This window comes from Actinia tenebrosa, unplaced genomic scaffold (assembly GCF_029948245.1).
Source record: "Actinia tenebrosa isolate PJP-AT-01 unplaced genomic scaffold, QUT_ActTen_1.0 PGA_scaffold0__85_contigs__length_37466705, whole genome shotgun sequence".
Taxonomy (NCBI): domain Eukaryota; kingdom Metazoa; phylum Cnidaria; class Anthozoa; order Actiniaria; family Actiniidae; genus Actinia; species Actinia tenebrosa.
The window spans coordinates 30,362,067-30,389,901 of record NW_028292569.1 but is presented as its reverse complement, the minus strand read 5'-3'; the positions used below and the strand labels follow the sequence as shown (position 1 = coordinate 30,389,901).

General features: G+C 36.1%; 2 protein-coding genes across 4 annotated transcripts; both read right to left on the bottom strand.

Moving 5' to 3' along the window:
- Nucleotides 1–200: 200 nt before the first annotated feature.
- LOC116308677 (APOBEC1 complementation factor) lies at nucleotides 201–9,143 on the bottom strand. Of its 2 annotated transcripts, none has more exons than XM_031719151.2 (9): nucleotides 8,238–9,143; nucleotides 7,671–7,839; nucleotides 4,475–4,667; nucleotides 3,985–4,186; nucleotides 3,430–3,519; nucleotides 3,160–3,258; nucleotides 2,702–2,819; nucleotides 2,459–2,533; nucleotides 201–2,104 (listed from the first exon to the last, which is right to left on the bottom strand). In XM_031719151.2, the coding sequence occupies exons 1-9, from the start codon at nucleotides 8,988–8,990 to the stop codon at nucleotides 1,878–1,880; spliced, it is 1,926 nt and encodes a 641-aa protein (XP_031575011.2). In that variant the 5' UTR covers nucleotides 8,991–9,143; the 3' UTR covers nucleotides 201–1,877. The 2 variants fall into 2 exon arrangements, with proteins under 2 accessions (XP_031575011.2, XP_031575012.2); XM_031719152.2 differs by having other exon boundaries at nucleotides 1,941–2,104; nucleotides 2,692–2,819; nucleotides 8,238–9,133.
- Nucleotides 9,144–10,679: 1,536 nt separating this feature from the next.
- Nucleotides 10,680–26,010, bottom strand: LOC116308675 (inactive phospholipase C-like protein 2). Of its 2 annotated transcripts, none has more exons than XM_031719150.2 (32): nucleotides 25,412–26,010; nucleotides 25,145–25,294; nucleotides 21,396–21,599; nucleotides 20,988–21,027; nucleotides 19,342–19,471; nucleotides 18,834–18,946; nucleotides 18,636–18,702; nucleotides 18,465–18,558; nucleotides 17,997–18,114; nucleotides 17,841–17,926; nucleotides 17,542–17,662; nucleotides 17,375–17,460; nucleotides 17,216–17,298; nucleotides 16,901–17,059; nucleotides 16,400–16,514; nucleotides 16,143–16,322; nucleotides 15,770–15,877; nucleotides 15,625–15,695; nucleotides 15,478–15,531; nucleotides 15,263–15,347; nucleotides 14,995–15,141; nucleotides 14,629–14,726; nucleotides 14,347–14,394; nucleotides 14,224–14,274; nucleotides 14,035–14,106; nucleotides 13,813–13,926; nucleotides 13,083–13,151; nucleotides 12,931–12,984; nucleotides 12,816–12,851; nucleotides 12,412–12,468; nucleotides 12,237–12,332; nucleotides 10,680–12,145 (listed from the first exon to the last, which is right to left on the bottom strand). In XM_031719150.2, exons 1-32 carry the CDS (start codon nucleotides 25,623–25,625, stop codon nucleotides 12,089–12,091), a joined length of 3,177 nt encoding a protein of 1,058 aa, XP_031575010.1. In that variant the 5' UTR covers nucleotides 25,626–26,010; the 3' UTR covers nucleotides 10,680–12,088. The 2 variants fall into 2 exon arrangements, with proteins under 2 accessions (XP_031575010.1, XP_031575009.1); XM_031719149.2 differs by having other exon boundaries at nucleotides 13,083–13,154; nucleotides 25,412–26,008.
- Nucleotides 26,011–27,835: the final 1,825 nt, after the last annotated feature.

Genomic DNA, 27,835 nt, shown 5'->3' with positions numbered 1-27,835 from the left:
CTATTAATCTGCCCATTTTGACACCTCTTGGAAAAATATGAATTATTTATGAACAATGCAATTCAGTCACATTTGGCCATTTTTGGCAAAAAAAACATGGACTATAGCCAATGGTTTTGATGAATTTAAGCCCTTTTTTACACCTCTTGGAAAAATATGAATAATTCCTGGTTGTGATTTAGAATAAGGGACTCTTTGTCGGTACCAAAATATTTGTTTATTGTATTATTCGTACCGTGGACAATAATGATAGATAAGATAAGATTACTTTTCTAATCAATGCTTAACATAGATTGTTTTGAGCTATACCTACTTTTCGTTGGAACAAGGTAGTTTAGCTATCTTTAAAAAACCTTATTCTCTATATTTTTAGGAACATAAACGATAATTACTAATAACAATCAATAAACTACAATAATTCATGCACTACACTAGACCATAATAGTCACTAACATTCTATTTTATCACATGACGTCATCACCGCCACGTTTTCTGGGTAAGGAAACGAATAATCATTTCTATGCTCTTATTTGCAAGCTCAAATGAAATGGATTGAATCAACGTGGCGGCGATAACGTATGTGAATTATCCTATAGGAAACAGGACGCTTTTTACGTGGCCACTGATTACCAGTCACACAGCCCTGGTCACGTGGTCATTCCACTTTAATTCAAGTTAATCAGAAGATGTTTTGGCACCGATTCATTCTTGAAGTGTTTTGTTGCTTTCAGTAAAACTTTTTTTCTTTGTTTTGAACATTGAAAATTTAGTAATTCAAGTTATTGAACGTTTTTTGAAACTAAATTTTAGAATTTGTTTGTATTGATGTGAAAGACTTGTCTCCATGACAACCACACTCTATTTCATGTACAACTGCCATAGTAGCTTAGCATAGCAGCCAAGTTGTTTTTCTGATTCAAATTGTATTTACAAATGATGTCCAGTTGTAAGAGAGCAAGTGAAAATAAGCCACATCGCCATGATGCCATTGGACGCAAACAGAAGCCTGGAAATATCTTCACTAATAACCATAGTAACCATATTGACACATTCTCTTGGGAATTCAAATTCTTATTCTTTCTTTGCGTGGCAGATAAGCACTTCTATAAATATCCAATGATCTAATAACAGTACATTGTACAAACTATTTTTTTGTATTTTACCTTGACATAAAACGTAAAATTGTTGACTTGACAACTGTAGAATAAAATATATTTCTTGTGACGTTATTAACAAACGCATGAATGTAGAAGTTCCAATTCGGTCTTATAAATAACAAATACCATTGCTCTCCTCGAAAAACTGCCTTATTCTCTCTTTCGCATGAGTTCAATTACGCACACATCCCAATCACAATTTAGTCCATCTAACACATGGTCGACTCAAGGAATTGATTCTGAGGGCATTTTGAAAAAATGAACGAATGTAATATCTACAGTATTTGCTGAAAAACATCTCGAAGGTGTCAACATTTTCTTATATGTGCAATAGCTACCATCCTCTTGCACATGTAATAACCTCACGTTCACGCTTAACGTCAACCATCACGTAATACAAGTGATTATCGTGACAAATGTGACTCCTTTCATACACACATCTACTTAGACTACTGTGTCATGTTTTAGCACATACTTGAATAACTTTGAAAGGTATTTACTTACAAGACTCGCATGAATTTCAGAAGGCAGATTTTTGTCCTGGCTCAAAGCCATTTGAATTCGAAAAATAAAACAGGTTAAGAACACGAACGTAGTATTAGCGTAAGCTATTTAAAAATGAAATAGACTAAGAACTAAGACAATTTACGCGACTGAAATCTACAAATAAAAACATCCACCAACGGATATATGTATAATTCTAATAACATCTAATAATTGTTAATATTGATATATATTTTGAGGGTAACCCCCCTGTTCTGCGTATCCATCGTAGTTACCATAAACACCATCTTGAGTCGGGGGTACCCCCCCTGGCCACATTTTTGCCACCACTGCTCCCCCCGGACTACTTGGTGCTTGGCTCATTGGTACGAACCCTGATGTATAGGAATTAGTGTCATTGGCATTCATTGTACGAATATTATTGTGGATACTGTAGACCGGGCCTAAAAAAGGACATTAAACCATTAATTAGTCAAAATGACCATACGTGTACACGAGCGCGGCTGTGCGAGAAAACTAAAACAGCTCATCTACCCAGTTCCCTTTAGTCTATGTAGCTTTACCTTTAAGGACCGTTAAAACCGACTAATGTAAAAAGAGCAATAAAGTACGCAAAAAATAAATATATAAAGTGTGGAGGACGACGAGTTTTCTCTATCCCTGGTAGCTCGAGCTTTCGATACCCTTAACGTATCAGGGAGGGCTAAAGGGTTCTCCATGGACATACTGAGATAACAATGGTTAAATACAGTAAATTTTATCGTACGTTTCCTACTCTATTAAATCAAAAGTCGTACCTGGCGCCATAGGGCGGGCTTGGTATGCTACCGTAGAAGCCACCTGGGTTACAGTAGTAACTGGTATGTCCTGGGCTGCAGAGCAAAACCAAGTGAAAGACATTATTGGTCAAGTTTGTAGAGCATTAGCCAATCACTATCAAGTAGAAAACTAGCATGAAAACTAGTGGGTTTTGCGTGGGTGCAAGCAGAATGTATGATACGTATCTGACTATTAGTGTGTATTTCATTACCTAGACATACCATCTAACGGCACTCCCAATTGTTGCAGTGCATAATCTGCTGCATAGTTCTTGGCATCGTCAACGCTACGGCAAAGCTTTGGTGGTTGATACGTTGAATTAAGGTTTGGAATGGATATCTGAAAGATAGCACGATTCAAAGATAACTGCGTTAGTTAACATTGAAGTCAATATACAAAGAAATACCAATAACTACAAGCCTAGTGTCCTGCGTGTTTTATACAGACGAAGGTGCTTTGCCTCAAGATTTCACTAGGCTATTTTTTCATGGGTTTGAATTCCATTTGAAACTAGGATTTTTTCCTGAGTTTCTTCTTTAAACACTCAACACTGGTTATTTCATTTCGTTATTATTCAAACGTTAAAATAACAAAGTAATAATACTCAAGAGAAAGGTGCACTGCCTGAAAAAGTCCATCACCTGATAATACTGGTATACTATAGCTTGAAGTATCGTACCTTGTACATGAAGAGCTGCAAATCTTGTTGTCCTACTGTACTGTGCAGTGTGTAAACTGGTGCTCCCCATTGGTTCTTTTGGCAAACATCTTCTAGAATCTAAATACAAAATCACACTTCAGCCTGTCAACAAGTTCATAAGGTCCCATTAACCCCTGCCCTGACAAATAAGGATTTTCTTTGAAAATGTGCGAAACATGTGTTGTCTGGTTGACTGTAACCCAGCTTCATATCATCATCTACTTATATTACGACTAGAAGATCACTAACCTGTGCTGGTGATTTCAGAGCATTGGGTTTGAGAGTCAAAGGGTTTGTTGGTGTGAGCTCCATTCCTGGCAACAGGTCATACATGGGTTCCTTTAAAACATCAACACAAGGTTTACATTCAAGCAACTGCAAGCTTCAAATATGTGGTTATTGTCAACACTGCATCCATTGGTCAGATGTCAGTGGATTTACGATTAAGATGTCTACATACAAAAAGTAGGAGCAGACTGGTAATGGTTTTGACTCAATGCACATTGAAACACTTCAAAAAGGGCTGCGAGATATTGTAAGACAGCTAGAAACTGATCTGTCAAGTCATTCATCAGCAAGCAATCAAACTTATCATTTCGTTTTTGATATTTGGCCAGTTAATGTAACGCTTCATGAAATCACATGACTTTCTGCTTGCTCTTACATTTGCTCTTAAAAAAAGTTTCCTAAAGCATAAGTGTGGCTATACAATGGGTTTTGGCTGTACTAGAATGAATTTACATGTTTGAGGCTCATTAGGTCACTTTTATGATTGATTCTTAAGAAAAGATGTGTTTTATTTACCTCTTGTCCTTGTCCCTTTCTTGCTCCATCACCATAGTAACCAGGTCTACCCGGAGGGTTGCCATAGTAACCTTTAAACATTAAAGGGCTTCCTGGGAAGTAGTATTTGTTTCCTGCCGACCGGCTGCCAGCAGCAGTACGGCCACGCCCCCTTGAGCGACCTGTACCACCAACAGCAGAAGCAGCAGCTCTACCAACACCACTTGAAAGGAAAAGCAGAACACATTTAATATACAGATGTACCAATAACTAAGCATGCAGGGGTCAACTTGTGGATGTGTGTGGCCATCAGAGCCATGAAGAAGGCTTTGCAGCACCTTCTCCTTGATTCTTTTTTTAAACCTTTTTGCAATAAAGACCATTGCTCAAACGATTGAGGTTATCAGTTTTATGTTATTGTTCTTTTGAAACCTCTTGATTGAGGCATATTTTACACTTTTCTCGTTTGCAACATCATTTATTCAACATGTATTTATTATTTTAGACTTACTTTGTCATAGGAGGAGGAGGAGGCATTGTCATGTATGGACTGTTATAAGGGAACACGAATGCTGGTGGATAATCATATGGCATGAAGTTATATGCTGACATCACTGCTTTGGCAGCTAATTTTGCCTGGCGATGGTCTTTATCCACAGGTTTGGCCAGGGTCACTTCTATTTCATTACCATCAATCTTACTTCCTGAAAAGAATGAGCAGCAGAAGTTAGTGAAGGAGGTACTATAAGTGCAGCAGTGTAATGTACATATCAATAGATTGTGAGTAGAAGAGTATGGTCATTTTCTGACTTGAATGTAGGGTTATTTTTCTGACTGGTAGGGTACGGTACTGGAATGTAGGGTCATATCATCCTAAATTTAGCATTACTTTTTCCCATCAAGATACCAAATTTGTTGTGATGTGTCTGCAAGTAGACAAGTACATTGTTAACTAGCCTAATGATCTAACTCAACTTACATACGACACCAAGCCTGGCAGGACCCGAACCCAGGCTGCATTAGTGAGAGACAGGGCATTAGCAGTGCATGCCACCTATGCTTCCCTGCATGGGATTGTAGGGGTACGCACTCCCCTCATGATGAGCTGATATCTGATATGCTATGCCACTCTTCATTAACCAATCGGCTGATGAACACCCCGGGGGGGGGGGGGGGGGGGGGTACTCCCATATATGAACTATACGGGGATGATCCGCTGAACAGGGTATGGTTTTTCGAGCTTCTTGTCATAAACAGGGTATGCAATTTCACTCAAGGTCCAAATTCTTCCTGAGTTTCTTGTCATATTCAGGATTTCTACTTTCGTATTGACTGAAACTGGTTACCATGGTCGTAAAAAAATGATACGTGAGATGACATGATAATTGAAACAGGAACTCAGTGCAATTAATTATATCTTTTGTCATAAACAGGGTCTACAAATACAATTTTGTTTTGTCATAAACAGGGTACCCCTTTCAGAATCCCAGCGGAACACCCCTACCCAAATTCTGGCGGAGTACCCCCCCCCCCCCCCCCGGGATGAACACTAAGCTGTTTTTATAGACTTGCCAGCAAAAGCAGCCTTAGAAATTCGTTTTTACATAGTAAACATGAATTAACTATACTAATACATGGCAGACATGGTCAAACTCAATGACATGATATTTCACTAACAATTTTTGGGGTCTTATGTGCGCCAGGACTATAGTGATGCAAAAACAACCTCAAAAATAAGATTAAATATCTAAGAAAACCACCTAAAACACAGCCCAGGAAATTACAGTACATGATAGACACGCATGCAACCTCTGTTTATGTCTTGATATGTTTGTCTTCAAAAGAAGATCAGTATATAGTATGTTTCTTTTGCTTCATACTACAGGTACCAGATACAAAGGTATGATGAAGCACTGAAGCAGGTTAATGTGTCATGAAAACCACTAGGAAACAAATAAAAAAAGAATTTAATCTGAATTTAAATAAAAAACTTGCAGACTTTCTATTGATATTTTAACAATAAGATCACTCGCATGTAACAACTAGAACAACAATAATTGCATAAATAAAGACCTAGCTAAAGGCAGGAAGAACAGCCATGACTTCTATAGAAAAGAATGCCAAGATCACAAAACATGATACCCTAGCAATTACTGATTTATTAGTTCTTGATTCCACTGCAAACACAGTATCCTTCCACGATCAATTTGTACTGAACTTAACGAATAGAATTTAAAGAGCAAAGAGAGGAATTTAAATATCTAATCTATCACCAAAGAATCGTAATCTTGTCCGTGCTGTCATCGACATAACGAAAGACAAGATACTTGGAGCGTCCAAGGTTAAACCGAACACCGTGTTATGAAACAGATTAAGATTTGTCCGGACAGGTATCGCCTTTAAACCCTACAACAATACGTAGAGAATCCTTAGAGGATGATACAGGAACTCGAACGAATGGAATTCCTGGCATATGACTTTAAAAAAACTGAAAAACTAGTAACGTTATTTCTTTTTTCTAAAACGCTATTTATAAATAGCAAACATTTAAATTTTGCTTAGAAATATAATAAACAGCATCGTAAGAAGTGACATGGATCGTTTCGCTTATGAATGGTTATCTTGCTAGCAACATTACATCGAGTCGAAATGATGTGTTTAAGTAAAAAAATAATATAATGTTCTTGAAGGTAAAGGATTTAAGGTCAAGACTAAAAGAGATCGCGTTACTGTTGTTGTCTTTAAACGAGTTATTATACTTCAAGAAACCAAGACAAAAAAAAACTATTTTTAGCTTCTGGTCACTTCTCTCAAGTGATAGTCTTGTGATCGACCTACCACAATTCCAACCCTTGTCAAATGAAAAGACTCACGATGAAAAGTTTGTCATTGAGTTTAAAATCAGCGATCAGTTTAAAGCTGTACGCTTAGCAAATCTAGTTAAGTTATTTGAGTAAAACTCTACGGAAAAAACCCATGATCGTCGATAGAATAGAATTGGAAAGAAAACAGCTCATGTTACGAACTACACGTGACTAACCATAACAAGTCGAGTAAAGAACGAAAATATCCAAGATATGCTCTAAAAAAACAGCTTTTGTTCTTATATACGATGCTAATTTACTGCCTGTCCATGTTGTAAGGGATTAACATTGATAAGTTATTTGCACTAAGAAAGATGAATTAGGAAAGCCATTCGACTGTGATACTGTAATGTTACAAGAAAGAAGATGTCGATACATCCTAAACAACAAGATCAAGTCAAAGCAAAACAATTCTTATCAAAGTGTTCTCTCACTAGTGTTCGATTAATCTCATCTAAGGTCAGCTATTATTCTAGTTTAGAGAATAATCTGGCGCTTTATTTCCAACATTTTTCGGCATCAACACCAACTAATTTGTTGTGTTACTTTTAGTGTTTAAAGTGCTAAGATTCTATTCTATGGCGGCGAGAAAGAAATTTCCCCTGGGACGTTTTTGTTGTAGCATCAAGACAAAAGAAAGAAATTGAGTGTGAAATCCTGCATTAAGATTTAAACAAAGCTATTTAGTGAACAATCAAGCGGAATGACCAAAAAACGACGGGTAGAGGTCAAAGCTATGGCAGGGAACACATTCAGGCCTGACCTGGCAAAGCTAAAACCAGCCTTTATACCTGTTATTATTAACTTTTAAGTATAAAAATATACAAGTAAAATATTTATTACCGTTCATCTCTTCCATGGCTTCTCTTGCTTGTTCTCTTGTTCTAAAATGTATAAAACAGTAGTCTTTGATCTTTTTTACTCGTTCCACTTCGCCAAATTTACTGAAGCATTCTTCTATTGTTTCCTCGGTCGTGCTTAATAAAAGATTCCTTGCATATAGAACTTTCACCTACAAAACAAAGACATTAGACTATGAGCTTATTAAAGCGAGAACCGTCTCTTTAAAGTGTAGCAAAACATCGCATTTAGTAAAGCTTTTGTTGTAATCTGGCTTTATTTATTCCCTCGTGCCATTCACAGGCTAATTAACTCAAAGAAGAGCAACAAGGGCAGCGGACAGCCAACACGACATCAACAAATAAAACCTTCAAACAAAACGAACACAAGAACACCGACCATATTTTCTAAACTCTCTCACTTCTTGAAAAAATAAAAATCATTTGTTCTCAAGGTGAAGTAAGGAAGCCATGATGTTGAACAAGACTCGGCACCCTAGTTGGAAGTGTTGGTAATAATGGGGGAGGGGCTTTAATAGATGGCACAAGTGTATGAAAACCTAGCACAAACCTGATCCATAATATCTTGGTCGACTTCTTGTTCAGGTTCGGCCCAATCCACAGCGATCTGGTGTCCCCAAAGTTGTATTTTACCGCTCATAAGTTTTCTTCTGGCCATAGCTGCGTCCCTGTGACTAGTATACTCCACAAAGGCGAACCCTCTATTCTTCGTCTTGTCTTGCGCCGAGGGATACACAATAACATCCACAACACATTCGGTGACTTTAGAAACCTCTGCGAAGATCTCATCCTTTTTAACTTTCTTGGGGATTCCACCGACGAATAATCTACAGTTATCGACAGAAGAACAAACCCCGATGCACTTGCCTTTACGTATTTCATAATTGTTCAAAGTCTTTACACATCTCTTCGCGTCCTCCTTGTTTGTGTAAACAACGAATGCATAGCCACGGTTTTGGCCGTTAAAATCCATCATTAATCTTACTTCATAAATCTTACCCAGTTTCTCAAAGACTGGTACAATTTCATCTTCATAAAGATCGCGAGGAACTTTCCCTACAAAGACCTCACATCCTCGTGGAGGTGAGGGTCTATCTCCCCAGCCAGGAGGTGGTCCGTATCGTCGTTGACCATTACACTGTCTTATTGGGTATTTGGTTCGTTCCATTAAAGCTCTAAGTGCGGCCTCTTTCGGTGTACCAGCAACGCCATCGGTAACCCTGTCAGTGGCTGAATCTTCTAGTTTGGTTGCAATTTCTTCAGCCATTTGCTCGTTACCGACTAATACTTTATTAACCGTCATTTCACGTGTACTACTGAATGGCTCGACGGCGCAAGCGTTGGCTTTAAATACATCGACATTGACCTGTCACGTGAACACAGCTGTCATCCTACGCGGCCGTCAAATCATCAACCAATCAAATTCTTCACTTTTCTACCAAATTCAAAGTAATTTCGTTATTAAACAGACAAGACTTTGTTTGTTTATCTTTTGATGTTTGCCAAGGAGCAAGCGAAGGCCTATTCTGGACCGTGCATAAACTTTTTCAAATGAAAATCATTTAAAATTGTGACGAACGCGACCTGACAGGAATTAAAGAGGTGATACGTATGTCTGGCAAGATGATGATGATAAGATGGTCTACTAAATGATAGATGTATAGATAGTACATAGGTACCTATACGACTCGCCAATTGAATATCAAAAAAGAAGGCATTATTTTTTCTAGTAATAATCACATGTTTTTATAGATACGAGATTTTTCAAATACATGTTTTATTTAAGTCATTTTTTTTCGTTTGAATAAGGCATCTCGAGAGTCCAATTCAAGTCAGGACACGTTTTGTTGAAGCTCTATTTCTCATTCAGTAATTGATACGGATCGGAAATGGTACGGCCACCGTGTTCTGAATGCAGGCGAGATGACCGACCCGTTAAAAAATAAAGTATACCAGATAAATAACCACGTCACAACGATTTCGAGTAATATTCAGTGAAATTACTTCAAATACTCACTCAAATACAAACAACTTTCCACAGTCTCAAGTTGCTCAGCTTATAGACAAAATATTGTTGCAAAGGCATTACGCAAGGATCTCTGGGCGAAGTATTGCCATTCTGGGCAAGTCGAGTTGGTCTTTGACCTAAAAGAGGAAGTAGTTGATTGACATGCACGTGCGAACAGCATCAGGTTTCCTTCTCAGCGCATAAAGTAAATTCCAAGTTTCACCAAACCAAAGCATTGCCGACAATTGTTTGAAAACCAGTTTACCGGACGGATTTCACCGCTGAGATGCAGACTTTCCCAGAGAGAATCAAACCTTGGTTTTCATCTTTTAATCATCGTGAAACACGAGAGATAGCATTACTCATCACATCGCGTTACACATCATCAATGAGGGAGGGTTAAGTTGCAGAATCAGCAGATCGTCGCTCCTGTAGGGAATTTCTTATTCATCATCTCTTTCCTATGATGTTTTAGTGTTTTGAAGTTAGTGCTAGTTTTGGTTCAACCGGAAGTCTCAAGACTATAAACCTTCTCACACAGCACACCGGGAAACCTTTTGGGATGCCGCTGGGATGTCTTCTCAGTTTCCTGCAACTGGGCTATTTGGCGCTGCCCCCTGGAACTGGATGTGGTATCCATGGTAGTTGGATCCATGGCAACTGACGAGCGGGAATACAACCCTTATAACTTCATAAAATGTTTAAGTAATAATATCCCGGTGGCTGGAGTGTAGTTGTAGAAAGGAAACGAGAAAACTATAAAATTAATGTTAATATGATACTGTATGCCAGCAAACTGGCAATTGGAGCCCACGATGCGCTTGCACAAAAGCCGCTGAATAACTTCCAATGACGTCATGTTTTTGCAACAAAACAATTGACATCACAGACTGTGATGACGATAGACCGTTGTTATGAAAAACAAATGAAAAACCAGCCCAAGGGAAAAAACAATGGGCGAAAGAAAAACGACAGAGAATCATGAAGTGTCACTAGATTTATTCGTTTATTTTCTTTATATTCTTTTTCTTGTTTCCAGCATCTGTCAGTTCAGTACATACAAAGTTCTCTTTCATTCCTATCAATCATTTATACATCTTACATCAAATCTATTTACATCAAATAAATACTATGAAACAATACAAAGCTGTACTCGTTATTACTTTGTACATTTTGTCTTGAATTTAACGTCCGTATATATTTTCAACTCTATTAAAAAAACATTTCCTAAAAAACTAATTCCCCGCAAATTATTTATAAGCAAATCAGAATATCCAAAGCCTATAAAAAATGACCAATCACAATCCTTTATTTCGTTCAAATAAAGATCATAGATATGGACATATAGCATAAGCGCATGCGCAGTGATGAAAAGTCCCCTCTACATTCCCATTAGCCTATAATGCTTTGTTTTTTTTAGGGGAGAGCAGGTAAAAAACTTGCGAGAAAATGAAACGTTCTTCAATTCAATGTACAATTTACTTGCTTTTATCTGTAGAATACTGATTATAAGTTTATTCTGAGTTAATTTTGGGCGTTCTGAACAGGAAGACGTTTGGTGTTACAGAAAATGTATAATTAGCGTACGAAAAAGTGATTTAAGTTTACATCTAAAGATTCCCCCCCTCATTACATCTCTTTCTAACAGTCTTCATTTTATAATATTTGGATATCAAAAGAAATATTTTCATCATTCTACGATCAGCCTCCAGCGTAAGTCTATGTTGTTTTTTTTACTTTGGTTACCCCAAAGCCGTAAAGTGTCATGGTATGCGAAAGTAAAAGTAGAGAATCGTGAGGTTGGAATCGACTCAACATGCTTTGATTATTTTCCATCCGTCAGCTGCAGTTTACTGGAGCGCAAAAGCGATTATAAATAGTAAAGAAAAATATCACTATCTCTGTATATCGGCCATGATAAAATGCCTACCACAGGTAGCCCATGTCCAATAATGGCATAATCATGATTTTCCTCTACTGATGGACCCAAAATTACACATTGAAAAAATTCTACCGGCCGATCATTGTCCAAGTGGACGGTTATAAAGACAAAGTAATAAAGTTATTAATAATTATCAATATACTATTAATATAATACGCACCAGGCAGAGGTGATATCGCTAGGACATACCTCGATTATATATCATAAATCATTCTCTAATTATTAGCTTTTAAAGATTCTTATGTACAAAAAAATATTTTCAAAATTCATAGCGCCTTATTTACTAAAATGTATTATAGTTAATTAATCATCAAATATTTACACATGGTATAATGTATAACTTTGACCCAGTCCCCCATATCATAGTCGATTCTCCTCGATCATTTTACCGGTGGCCTGGTTCCTAGTTTGCACTGATAATTTCATGGTTACCATGGAGATAAAGAAACTATCATAAATTTGAGCCGACAGACCTGACCAACCCAGATGCTATAGAAGCCTCTTGTATCTATCGATAGAAAAGAAAGACGTTAACCAAATAGTATGAGAGCAAAATCATAAATAATACTCTAAAACATTCTGTAAACACGGTAGCCAACCTGTCTTAAATATTCTTGACACTCTTGTTTTGCCGCTATTAATAGTTCAGCTTGGCCCTTTAGGACCCGGATGTTCCATGCAAAGCTTTCGAGGGCCTGGGGAGAGCACATAAATTATTACTTTTAATGTACGTCTGCCATACAAAATTAGTAAAATCAGCATTTTAAAAAGTACCTTCGAAAGTCGTTTGCCCTTTAGTCCCTCTTTAGTACAGGTATCATAGAGGTCTTCCTGTCGAAAATAATATTTACAAACTTGAACACCAAGCGTTATTCCTATTTACAACTACGAAATTATAAAGCGTTTTTACATGACGTCACAGCCGCCATATTGGTGTACCTTTGATATTAACTTTGTCATAAGTTTCTTTTGTGAGGTACACCAAATATGGCTGCCATCTCTATTGTCAGTTAACTCTTTAGGGACTGATTTATTCACTTTCCCATTTATTCGTTCGTTCAGACTGTTTAGGTCTCCCCGATTATTAAAGCACTTATACCAAGCTAGAAGATCGAGAAACTAATGAAGTTTATTGTTGCACTAGTATTTACTGTTGTTTACTAGTATCATCTACTTACATGCCACTCCAGACCTGATCTTTGACAGTGCATTATCTGCAAACAGTAATAATGTTGATAAGAAAGATGACAAAGGTTATCACCACCCGCCTCAATGCCAAGGGGCTGTTCTTACCCTTTCATATATCGTGTCTCCGTTTTCAATTAAATTCTTGGATTCCTGTACAATCTATGGAAAGACGTCACTTTTAGTCCCATCTAATACATACAGTAATTATTACGTCTTTCTATCATCTTATCTCCATGTCATCAAATGAGCTGTGTTACCTGATCAATAGCCGACAGCGCTCTTCTGAGCATGTCTGGTATGTTACCGCTGGCCTCAAAGAAAGGATACTGCTGAAAAATGAAATTAATATAAGAAGTTAGACTAAGGTCAAACGTCGGAACACCGCTTTATTATTTATTGCTGTTAATGCGTAAGGCTAATCTAAAGTTCGACGTTTGACTTTTTACAACTTCATCAGTTATCCTGCTTCATTCAATCATTCATTCCTTCCTTCCTCCCTCCCTCCCGGCTCCCTCCCTTTCTTCCTTCCTCCCTTTCTTCTTGTCCTGTCTCGCAAGGTATAGAGCGTTTTTCATCACGTGAATAGGCAGCCATATTGGTGCAAAACTTTCTGGACAATAATTGCATAAAAATAGAGTTCAATTCCTGGAGGATAGAAAATGTACTGCTTTGGTACACCAACATAGCTGCTGTGACGTCAAGTGAAACGCTTTATATTAACCACTACGTCATTAATTTGAGCTCTCGCAAACTGTGTGCCCTGTAGTGTTAGCACGGGCACTGAAGATGGTCGTCACAAACGTCTTCAGTAGATCTTTTACGTCCGCCTTATACAGGGTTATAGAGTGAAGACTTGAAGGTCTAACCATTTGCAGATGTAATTACAAAGGCAGCACCTTCTCCTCAGTTATTTTAAGACCACGACCTCCCACACAACAGACCGACGCTCTTAGCAACTGAGCTAACCGTGTGGTGGTACATTATTACCTCATCCTTCATCAACAGTTCCAGATGTACAGTCTCCGTCACAGTTTCTAATCTAGACGCTAACAGTCTTATACACTGCTTTAAATTGGCTCGCGGTGCAACACCACAGATTTCCTGATGAATATAAAAGTATCAATCAACCAGCAAACAATCAATCAATCAAGCATAATAAGTCACTGTTTATTTATCGGACCTTCTTATAAATTTCGATGTTTATCTTACCTTAAAATTCGACAAGGCGGTCAAAAGATTGTCCCTGAGGTCAGCACCATCTCGTAAAGGTTGAATAGCTGACTGTTAAACAACAAGAAATGCCTTAAGTACAATACAACGACAATATGAAACACTCAGAGCATGCGCATTGATGTTTAGAGTTCTAAATATGGTCATAATATACGTCATATGACTTACTTTAAATGTCTCATCAACAGATTTAACTCCAACAGTTTTCATACTTGTGTACTGCAAACCAACAATATTTATTTATAATAACATCTAGCCCATGATTATAAACACGAAACCATCTAGTCCTACCTCTCTTCCTTTTTTAGATTTCCTCAAAGAAAGTTTTCTTTGTTTTTGCTGAAAAAAGACAATCAGTTCAGTTTAAGTTCATTGTTTGCTGAGAAATAAGAACACTACCCTACTTGGTCAGGTAGTACTCCCCTACATGTGCTCTCATAATCAGCACACGCTACCAACCAATCAGAACGCGAGATTTATGCAAGTTTTTTATAAAATGGTTTTCGGACCTGTCCGAGATATTGTTGACTCTTTTACGACTACCTGATCATCTAGATAATCGGAGACACTCACCCCTGCTTCGTTAAAACTTGTAATAGTGACATGAACAAAAAGGGTGGCAGAGTCTAGAGGTTCACCAGTGAACGATAACAGTCGTATATGACGATAACCTGCCAACAAATGGACAAACAGTCATTACGATTATAATGCGCTTGTGCCAATATGATGACAAGGGCAAAATGACTAATGATTCTAGATATGCAACTGACTTGGAAAAATCATGGTTTATGAACTTACGAGGAAGTTGACCTCTTTCGACCCCCACGCCCTGCCATTCATTAGTGCGCATGCTCAACGACACGAGAAAAGCTTGCGTAGTAATAATGAAAAGCACATGATGAGCATGCGCAGTATGTCTACAGGTCACGTGTTAAATACCTGGTAACAAGCACTCCATTGGTAGAGTATATTGACCAATAAAAGCATCACCTATGAAGTCATCATCTTGTACGATGAATCGCACCAGTGCTAGTTCAGGTAGATTGATATGAAACTCAAAGGTCTCGTCAAACAATGGATTAAAACCTGTCAAGAAATCATGAAAGAAAAATAATGTTATTATAACCATATTTTTCCTCCTCACATTTCACTTTTTTCCCCTTTATTTTCAGCTCGATTTCCCTTGTGAAAGTACTGCACTACGTACCGTTATGTGGAACTGTTCGTGTTCGCTCTTGCGCTACATCAGAAGGAATACCGTGCACTTCTATCGTGACATACGGGTCAATGACCTATCCGGAGAGAGATATGTCACGTAAGAATACCGTGCACTCTATCGTGACATACGGGTCAATAACCTATCAGTCCTCTTATGATACACTTTTATCAAGACACAATCTGCAATCTACATGGTCTACTCACGTCTCCTTTGGCCGTTGATCCTTTGGGTTTGGGAAACTGTTGACCGCTGATTATCTGAGAAGAACAGATAGACTTGTGAGTATCAAGCCTGGGAACCCTGTGGTTGGATTAACGAGCTAACATGGTTCAAGACAACTTACAACGTACCTTAATTTGTAATATCTGAGGTGAGATTCCTGGAATAGTGTCTTTCGTAAAAGGATTAAAATATGAGATTTCTAAAAGAGAAAATACAATAGTAACCTTATTTGGTGAATAATAATATGTGTGGTAAAGATGATGATAATCTTACCATCTCGCATGACGGATGGCTTCAACACGTAGCCACATTCACCATTTTCCAGAAATTTTCCATTGTTAAGGTCCATCATTACGCCAGGCGTTTGATAATTTAATGCAACTGAAACAAGATTGCAATTATTGAGACATTACTAACAATGTCTTTGCATTGCCTTCAGAACAGCATCTATCTGAGTTTTGAACATTTTAAGTCGTCATGTATGATCAATAAGAGGACAGACAATGATAATCTATGTGCCATTTGTTAAACCTATCTATCAAAGCTGGGTACATAAAGGCTATTGTACGAAAATATGCTACCATACAAACGCGATTAGGGATACTCTAGTGCCATAAAAAAAATGTGCCATAATTGTTTTACTGACCCATTTGGCAGCCACAATTCCAAATTTCTTGCGGATTAAAATTACTAGATCCAACTCTCTTTCCTCCAGGATAAACTCGACTTAGCCACGTCTTATTGTAGTTCACGAACTCTTCAGAAGATGTTGTTAGCAGGCGACGAGCAACTGTTTCACTAAACGAACACATTTCCCAGAATTGTTCTGAATAACCAATAAGAAAGCTACTATTAGAAACGATATATTGGAGCGGGTGGATTCTGATTGGCTGGTTGACTCACGGTTTTCAGATGTGTATTGAAAGTCCTTGAATGCCACAGACTTGCAGTAAGTAACGAGGTTCGATAACTCGCGAGCCAGTTTTATCGTCTTCTTTGGGTTTTTGTTGACATCGTGCTGTAATACAAAAAACCTCAAATCGATCAGTTATCAGGTTGGCAAACTTTTATTTCTGTACGAGTAGGAAATATAGAGTATTGCGCATGCTCGTTCGTTTCTTTGCGAAGACCAATAGAAATGCGGGCTCTATTAAGAGAATAAGAATGGTGTGCAAGTATGTGCTTTTTGATTGGTTGAAAGCGCAATGCGTCACGGCATTCCGGTACATGAATGTGACGGTGAATTGCCAGGGCATTTATATTTGATAAGCAGTGATATCCTGTGCTGTGATTGGTTCAAAGGAAGACGTTAATTTCGTACCATGCAACGCGGATCAGTATCAGGATGAGGATCAGCTGTCGCAGTTTCCCTGCCTTAGTTGCATTATTATTATTTTCCATTACCTTGAGAGTTTGTCGCTTGAAGCTTCCCTGTCGAGTGCTCTGCCGGTCAAGTTTAGTGTAATCACCATTGATGACCCCATTATCTTCTTGGTCCTCTTCATCCTCACTGACTTCACCTGCTTCTGATGTGTCGTCTGTAAAGCATGGTAATTTCTTGTTCTAAAAGGAAAAGGTACATTTAATTTAACATCACTCATTACTGTGGGCACCTTCTTCTGCCTGGCATGTCATGCTCCCCTGGCGGGTATGCAGTATAACATAGTGAATGTCATCGCTCTGCCCGACAGGGACAATATGATATTTCATGTAATTTACCTTGATTAGAATTTTTTCTTTCAAAGCTTCCGGAGCAGGTAGACAAGACTCGTTTTCTCCGGGAGATGATGTATATAGTTTATCTAAAACAAAAGTAACTACTTAGTACTTTTGGATTAAGTTTTCATAGACATTACCGGACAAAGTATCATTTGTCACCTTGTAAAATTTCTTTCAAATATTTTGCCATAACTTGCTGTTGCTTTACACTGCAATGGTTTTCAATAGATAATATTACTGGATACCTGAAAAACAAAAGGAGAAAAAGTCACAAGATAGCCCATGTTATGTCTCAATCAGCTGCTGTTAGCAAGTAGTTTACTTACAGGCTCACTTCAAATGCGTGTTCCTCGATTGCCTCAATAACGTCCTTGAATAAGATTTTCGAAGTTAACGTATGTCCGTGATAAATAACTGGTTCATCATTTGCACCATCCCAACAATCCACTGAAAAACAAAACCAATACAAACAGTGTTAAGACTTTATTGGCATTTCTAAGGTTGCACGGGAAACTGGTAATAAGTAAGACACATGCTGCACTATGAGGCTGTCTTTGAGGATGCCATTCGTTTCAATATGGTGGAAAGCTTAGCAAATTATCAATGTTATATATTGGTAACTTACACTCGACACAGCGGCAGCCTTGTTGTAGTGCAATGATGTAACCCTCTACCTTGGAACGACCACTGAGCTGGTTATCAAGAAGATACCTGAACATAGAATAAAATGAAATCAAATAACAAACCATGAGAATACGTTTGTCATATAATCTATACTCACGTGTTGTGAGATGACGCGATAAAGTAATGTGATAAAGGCTGGTCCATGTCTTGCCATATCTTGGAATGTTCAGGATCAAATATATCACAGTCTGGCTCCATCAGGTACTGAGTAAACCCTGAAAATATACACATTTGCATTAGGTAATGTACATAAGTAGAGAAAGAAACAATACCGGTTGGTACAACACTAGTGGCTCAGTAGTGGAATTTGAATAAATACAGTTATTCATTCTAATGTTCATTTGTTCATTCATAAATTCAACTGCCTCATTCATTTATTCAATATGTATTCATTCGTTTATCCATTTGTTTGTTCATTCATTGCATTTATTAATTAAATTGTGTCATTCATTTGTTTATTTCTTCCTTCATTTTTTTATGCATTCATTCATTTTTTCCTTCATTCTTTCTTTTGTTCATTCATTTCATTCACACTTTTATTCATTGCATGAAAGTTTGTACATACCATCAATTCCTAAGCACTTCTTTTTCCGTCCCTCTTCTGTTGGTTCACATCTACTTATTATCTCCAAACAGTCATCCTTACCTACTCTAGTCAACTGGAATAAAGAGAAAGAAAATATCTCTTGTCAGAAAACATTTCTTAACATGGTATGGGATTCCTGTGTCAACTTACCCCTTGTTCAGCTTCTAAAAACAAGAGAAGATCATCTGTTGTCAAGGAGTCATTATTACTTGCATATCTAAAGAAAAACAAAAATATGCCTTAACGAGTGTAGAACCAGAGAAGGGCACGTCCTTATAGCCCACCTCACCTCTTCACTAGTTAGTGGCTGTTGCAAGAAGCATCTGGAATGTTGAAGACAATCCTTACCTTGCTAATAGAAAATAAACTTCTGGTCTTGTAGTTAATTCTTTATAGAAAGATAAAAATTCATCCAAAGATAAACTATTTTTATGTGGTGCAGAACTGATAGTTGTGGCTTCCTGTTGATAACAAAAACAAGTGTCACCCATCTTCCCTTGATTAATGCTAAAATATTCAGATATTGTGGGTTGGACTCTTGGTCAACAGACCTGGGTTTGAATCCTGGCCCAGGCAGTTACGCTGTGCCCTGGGGCAATATGCTTTACTTTCATGTGGCCTCACTTCACCCGGGTGTATGACAAATGGGTATCAATGAATCGTAAGGATAACCTGATTTTATTCAAATAATTCTTTATGTACATAGGATTGTTGTATATTTTACTTGTTTGTTTTTCTATAATTTTCACAGTAAAAACATTATTGACAAATGAAAGATGTGATCAGGCTTTCACATATATATTGTCTCTTGATGACAGAACAGGTTACTGTGGTTACATGCATGGTCACTACTAACCTTAAACTTTTGCTTAACTATAGTTTCTGGTATTCTGACTTTGAGCTGTTGTAACACATTAAGAACTTCCTTTTCATTAAGACGGCCCTTGGCTCCAGTATCTGCTAGGATAAACTGTTCTTTTAACCACGTGAAGAATGTTAAAGAAATTATAACAACAGCTAAAACAGGAATAAACCTAAGAAAAATCTACAAGCATAAAATAAAGTTTTTTGATTATTCTCTTTGCTTTGAATATTTTATTGAAAATGCTTCCTGCTCTATTATTACAGATTGTCAGAGGGAGACAATGAAAAACATGCACGGCAAGGAATGAAGTTGATTGATTTCTATTGGTGGAAATGTACAAAAACACATGAACACATACACAATAATATAACAGAAGCAAAATATACAGTATATATCAATGACAAAATGATTTGTTATATTCTCCTACATTAGGAAATATATAGCTTGGTTTTAATGCCAGTCAAAAATACGTTTTATAATTAGAATGTTTTGCACATGACACTTAAGAGATAATTTCTAAGCAAAGATTTTTTGACGAGACTGATAAAAATCTGCTTCAATCCCAACATGACAACTGAAGTGAGCTTTCATTGTAAATTACTTTAAAAGCTTTTCAATATACTTATATGAGAAAACTATAAATAAAAAATATGTATACATGAATAAAACCTTTGCCTTTTTTCATACCAGTAGCAAAAAAAATTACATGAGTTGCAAGGTACCTTCTCAGAAGTACAATGCCAGCAAAAAGCTATAGTTGTGAGAACTAGTACATGAAAAGAGCTGGTTTTCTATCAGACATTTGGGCTAGTGTTATATTCATGTATTCAACAGGAGCCTATGTTTCAGACAGACACTGTCACTGAACAATCACAATCCTGATTAATTGTTCATAAAATCCCACTAAGAGAATAAGAGATTTAGAATATAGAGTCTATAGAGTCAATATTTTTGTGATATATCGCACAACATAATCCATGCTTTAAAGATAAAATCAGGACATAACTAACTACTGCTAAATGCAGTCTACTTGAATAAAGTTGGATACTTAATTTAAAGACAAAATGTTATGAGTTCATTGATCATCTTGCAACAGCAAAATGTTTTGCTTCATAGATTCTCTAGAATCTAGGATTAATTCTCAAGAGGATAAGAACATAATATTAAATACATTTATTGTTTTGAATTTCAAATATTGTTTTTGAATATCTAATTTTCTTGACTTCATGGTTAAAAATTTATTTTTAATGATTTTGCTAATTGTAGTTATATCCTCCTCTTGTCCATCTTTCCTAATCTCAGTCATCCAAATGTGTTTCTATGTTTCTCTTAAGCAAAAAAGTGGATTAGCTATTCTAGAACACTACAAACCCTAATATTCTTAGCTCTAACTTTTAAAATCTGGAAATAGTATTATTGAATTGACAGGACATCAATCCCAAACCACAGATATGATGCTATATTAGCAATATCTCTAGGTAGCTGTAAATTAATAGCATTACTTAATTTAAGGCCAACAAAATGGAATAATAAATAATTATAATGTTACAATGAAATACAAAATACTATATATTATAATAATGGCAATTATGGCTATGCTCATTAGCATGGGCATTACTATAAGCATCAAAGGATATCTATCCCTCATTTGCTGTCGATGTTCTACTGGACTTTGTGCTGTTGAAAAAATTATGAGGTCACTTGAACATACTAGTTAACTGATCACTATACATGTATATATACACTGTAATCATGTGAATGTTTCGTGTGATTTTATGTTCAAAATTGGATATGACAATCATAATATTGTACAAATTGCTTTATTCAGCTTTAGTGTAATGTTTTTCGATCCATTTCAATCAGACCACGTCTTTCCCTTTTGTATTATCATTTTGTTTAACAGATATATTGAAAAGATAAATTAATATATTAAAATCTTACTCTCACAATAATTAAAAATGACACATATGCCTAAGATGAGAACACATTGCACCTTTTAATTAGTCTTTTGTCATACAATAACATATCACTGAAAGTCTTCATACCTTTATCTGAATCAATAAGGCATCTTAACCCGGTCACCCAAATATTTGCTTCATCAGGAGAATAAGCAACCAGGTTGAGAGTCTCAAATGTGTCACCGTAGATTACAGAAAATGCACAGTCCTCTTGGATGTCATCGCGATCCACTTCCCTGAATACCTCAGTATTCTTTCCCGTACGAATTTCTCTTATAGAGTGTATATTAACTAATAAAAAGATAAAAATATTAACCTCATTAGGATTGATAATATCATGTAATGGGAAATAAATATGAGCTGATATGCACGGCTTCAAACCATAGACTAACAAATATTATCCAAATAATGTCCTTCCCTTTATATCTCATGATATAGAAAATGATATATAATTATTCAACAAATTTCTATTTTCTTCTTGGCTGAACACAAGAAGCATCTGTTAATCATTATCTGTCCTGCCTTTGATAGATCATAATTATGTAGATCATATGATAGACTTTGAATATTAATAAAATAATATAGATAGACTTTATTAAGGTAAGTAAGCAGCAAGGAGATGTTGGTCCTGCATGTGATGCTATTCATGGTATATATGTCAGTCTATAAATGTACTAGCCAGCTTAATTAGCTTGTACATGCATGACGCATGCATAATGCATGCATGAGCTGTGAATAGAGCTATTATGCATATCTCAAGTAGGTACTCAGTACATGACATTTATTATTTCTATTATTCCCTGAATATTTCATGATAAAATGTTAATACATATATGTACAACTTGATGTAATTAAACATGTCAAATAATAATTGTGACTTCAGTTCTTGAAAGCATTATGCAATAATATTTCTACATCCTCATGCTGCTGGTAGAGGCTGTTAAAAGATGTGGCAATAAAAGAAGCCCAACATAAAGTTGTTATTTAATATTAATGTATGTTTGTGATGTTATTTTGTAAAGTGATATATGTCAGCTAGCACTTATCTAGCTAATATAACAGAATGCAAAAACACTCAATTAATAAAGCACTCAAACCAATACTATTGCTTAACTTAATAGTGGCAAAGGTCTTTTAACTTTAGTAGTATAAACAGCCAATCACAAAAGTTACAAGCCATATTTATAAAATAATGATTCATGATATATACAGGTATATAATTAATGCCAAAAATTGTTAAAATTTTCATTTAGTTTCGTTACTATGCAATCTAGTCCATATAATGTAAGTTTTGTTACATCCACTGTGCATTAGTCTGAATATGTATGCAAAGCACTACTCTACAAGATGTGAAAAGATCTCACTAAGTTTACTGATGGTCTCATGAATTATTTACAAGTGTGTGTAGTACTGCCCTGCTGGCGCTATATCAATGGCATGAAATTGGTTTCAATCTTCTTATTATCCAAGGTGGCAAGATATATCTGATCATACTTATAATGCTGAAAGACTGTGAAGCTTATATCAAGAATGCTGATAAATATATTATTTTGCACATGTAAAGCTGACTAATATTTGTCAATACTGAAGTATTGCAAAATTTCAATAAATCATCTTGTTCTTCTCTTCTATTTTGTTTCATATGACCCATGTTTCCTATTTATGATATCTTCATTGACATGTGGCTAACATCCTTTATTTATAGCAGATTACATTATCTTCTTTCACTCAAAATAAATCAAAAGGACAAAAAAAAATCAAGTTTACAATCTAAAGTCAAAATCCCTTGTGTTCAGGAATGATTAAGGTTTGTTGATTCAAACGATAAAAATAATCATCAAAAGCAAAAAGCGTGGATGGATATTAAGTTTATGATCATAAAAATACTGAGAAAAAACATATTCACATTATTTTATCTGTCAATTTGTCTGGGTCAAGTGGAAATGGTCAAAACCAAAGGAAATTAATAATCAGTTCTTCCTTGGTAACAATGGATTGCCGAAGTATAGTACTTGATGATTTGTGTTTTAGCTTTGAATAAACTGCCCTTACATTATAATGAAAAGTTATACAGTATTGTAAAGGCAATGTGAATGTACATATACCACAGATCGACATATATATATGGAACATTTAAATATCATATAATTATACAGTCTATAAATAACACTAAAACTCATGCTATAATAAATTTATCAAAAAATGTGAATAAATGCTTCATATGATATATGACAGAGAGGTTGTGAATCCATAGTGAATCAAAGCTTGATCTTTGCATCAGTATGTAAAGGGTTTAGATTTCAAGCTTTTCATATGTTCATTATTTATTGCATCAAAAAACCTAGAGTATCTTTATTAGATCATGATAATACTATTTGTGAAATCAAGGAATGGGTTTACATTTGAATCAGCTGATATCAAGCTAATATATAATGCCTCCATTTATACAACAAGCTCTCAAAATATACTGACTTTACATGGATTTCTTTTAAGGGAATTGTTTTCACTGTCTCACAACCCTTGTGCTAATGCCATTCTCCAGACATAATTGTTTTAATATCTATTTCTATTTTTATCAGAAAATTTAACTACAGTGAAATACTCGAGAGATTTAAAAATATGGTGGTTAAGAGAAATCCGAGCCTTGATATTTATAAGGCTGAAAGGCTTTTTGACAGATTTTTAAAGCAAAAAAGGCTGAAATTCAAATAATGAATTAAAAACAAAAACGTCCATATGTTGTAGACAATTTGAATCAAAACCAGCTGATGTTGTTTAATGTTTTATAATTGGCATTACTGCAATAAAGGTTTAGAGTAGAGAGTTTTGTTTCATGACATCAATGGTGAAATCCCATCACACATAAATGAAAGAATGAATGAATGAATGACGGTTATAGGAAAACCGGAGAAACCTTCATACTGATTAAAATTTAACTTAAATTCATCCAAATGTAGAAATTTCATAAAAAGGCCACAAAAACCTAACAGGTTTAATATATATTTATGAACAAAAAGAAAAATATTCCAAAAGCATTTTTATTGTTCTTCGATCTAAAGAAGGCACGTACTAAAGCGCTGCTAGTTCACGGATTTTCTATTGTGAAGGAACGACAGAAAATAAACCTCGTATTTCAAGAATGTACATGTATGTGTAGACATTGAACAAGTATAACTACCTCGGGAATAATTAGAGAGGATCTTCGAAAAAACTCGTTGTTTTGGCATTTCCTCCAAGGCAATCCCTACCGCGGCCATGCATCAAGTATCTAGGTCGTCTAAAATCACTAGATTGGAGCATTGTATCTGAGTAAACTATGGGGAAGTATTTAAGAAATCTCGAATAGTTTACTTGAATCAAACGATCTTGTTGATCGAATGTTCTATTGAACATTCGCATGTTGTTGTTCGCCAACGGCATGATTTGCAGGAAACCAGCAATCCGAGAGTCCTATTAGATAGCTACAGTTGGTAAGTATTCTCCTTCGATATGTGGGTATTGGAGAGACAAAATATAAATAACTTCTCTGAACCCCTGGACCATACGAATATATGATCATGCGAGCAGCCGATTTATGGGAGACCAAAAATTGTTCTCAATTAAAAAGAAAAACTTATGATCATATCTTTGACGGCTTCTATTCTATTCCTTATTCATTTGGTTAAAATAATATTAGCAAAACAAGAATTGTAGGCACGAACAAAGCTTAGATAAACGGGTAAAAATGCAAAATGTTCCAATGTTTAGATCTCTGGTTGACTGTCTGACACGAGCAAAGAAACCGCGAAGCGAGAGAGCTCATTTGTCAAACACGACTAGATAACAACATTACTTACTTTTAGCTTTTTCTGGCTTTTTTGATGACGGTTTCCATCGCAGTGTCGTAAAGTCTTCATCCAAGGAAAAAAATCGTTGATATTGTCGAGAATTTGAGCGAATTTTCATTAACTCACATCCATTCTGGATGAAGGTCAAGCAATCTGCAGCTGATGTTGAAAGAAAAAACGACAAAGCCCATCAAAAAACCTAAGCATGAAACCCCTCAAAGTCTCTTTTGCTACTTAAAAACAAAAATTACTTTAAATAAAAAGAATAAAACAAACCATTTATGATCTTCTTGTCTTCTGGTCGTGAACTAAATGAAACTGACTTGGACAAAGATCGCTTGGGACCGCGACCTTCCTTCTTCAAAACACTCGCTTTTCTTGGCATTGGGATGTGATCAAACACCTCATCTCTGTCCTCTAACTCTTCGTTGTCGCCATTTGAGGTCTGAGAATCGAATCCGGTGGAAATTTCCGATGAATTATCGGCCATTTCTAGGGACTCCAACAACACTCTGAAGTCATTCTCGCTTAAAGAGGCTTGTTTGGTCACGTGACTATTTGTTTAGACTGTCAGGGGGAGGGTCTCTCCGATACTACCGAGTCTCGTAGTAGTGAATGGAAAGTTTTCAATTTGATTGTCTATTCAAAGTTATTCTTAGTTAATATCCAGTTGAATGATGGATAAGTATAAGAATTTCATATGGATACTGATGTGGGATATGCATGATCATTAATATGCATGACAATATGTATGACAGCAAGCGTTTTGTTAACACTGAATTATTATATGCTCTCGATCATACCGAGATAGCTCTGTTTGATACTGAAATCACCGTGGATGACCCTGACTCCGTTAGCCTTGAGCAAGAGGAATGATGGGAATGAATGGTAGAATGAAACGAAGGATTTCTAAAAATAGGACTAGAGAGAACGAAAAGCTCTGAAACGATTAATAAAGAGAACTGAACAGAGCCAAAATGAAATATTAGAAATGATTTGCCTGAAATCATAGTCAATTAAATATTAACTATGCTGAAATGAATAATTTAAAAAGAACGGCACTCGAGGGTTAATGAAAAGATAAAAGCATTGGTCGTTTATTTCAGTCGTTCAAGGTGTAGTACTTCCAGTATAGTATAGTATGCGGATACCCTTTACTACTCTAGAATACTGATGCACAACCGCTATACATCGAGAATGTGACTGACACTGCCGCTAGCCATGTTGAGTTATATTTTTATCTACCCTCTTTTTAAAAAAATATTTTTTCTTGATAAAATATCATGACTGACAGCTTGTTCGATCATTAGATGATCCTAACAAGCTCAAGAGGCTATTGACATGTTTTCGTCTTCAATAGTCCTGCTGAAGTATTTCTTCAAAATTTAATCTGCAGATGTTGTTTGAGAAGACGATTAGAACCTTTCAAGATGAAGTGTTAATATTTGATTTTGGGACTAGGCCTAGCCAAAGAACGCCCTATTTTTTCTCTTCTACGAAACTGTACGTGGAAAAGTAGTTCAGTCTTCTCTATGATTTGCATATTTTTTCTGACTTAAAAGTTAAACAAAAACGTCTTTCGACTGGTTCGGTTCCGGAACTTATATGAATAAGTAATCGAAAGTGATTTACCGAACCGTTTAAAGATATTATTATATTCATTTTTTTAAAAGCACACCATACTTGCAAAGCAGCATGGGACATTCGCGAGTTTTGTTTTGTAAAAATTTAAATTCTCCGTCAGTTTTTACAGTGAAACCAATGTATATGTCTGGTATGATTTGGTTGGCAACGGCAGGTACCGAATTTCACTTGCATTGATTGATTTTCTCCGTTTTAACTAGACAACCACAATTGTTTGGCATCCACACTCATAGTTCCCATAAACAACAAACGGGTGCTTCATATATTACCCGATTGAACTAAATCGACATCCAACAAATTAAAAAGATATTGTTCTAATACGAAAATGAACAGCACATCACAATAAATAAACATCAGTGCTGACTGGCATACAAAATGCGTGTTATTATTATTTTTGGATTTAAAAATTTAACGCCGAAATAGTTCTTTACATTTCGCCGATGGGGTGAAGTTTTGGTTTAAAGTACCACAGCAAATAAATAATTTAATCGTTTTGGATGAGTAATAAGCGCGAAAAGCCTTTCAAAAGTAAAAACATGGACTTAGCGTCGTGGGCTTGACTTGTAAACTATAAAAGGTATTTGAGACTACAAATTGGGAAAATTTAAAAAAAGCCGACAAAACTGAATATACCATTCAATTACATATTTTTGGTCATCTTTTTTCCAATATTCCGAATTAGCAAAAATTAGGAAACGTTCTTACTGACACGTACATTGTTCCATTGATAAAGCCAATGGTTTATATCATGATAAATATTGCACTCACTCATTTTCCATTGTAATGAATATATTGTTATACCGGCAATGTTACTTCAATCCCATCATGCATTACTTAATGAATGTCGACTGCTGGACACACGAACCATACTTTGTACGCCCGGCAAGTCGGTAGTTTACACATTTTAAATTTAAAATTATACCAGATAGTCAGAAAGGTAGACAGACAGATTTGATGTTTTTACATTAACTTTAGACATTTTTATTATTTTCCCGCCAAAGCACACGCGTACGCGTCTCATCTTTAAGATTTCCCGCCATGACAGCTTTAAGTAAA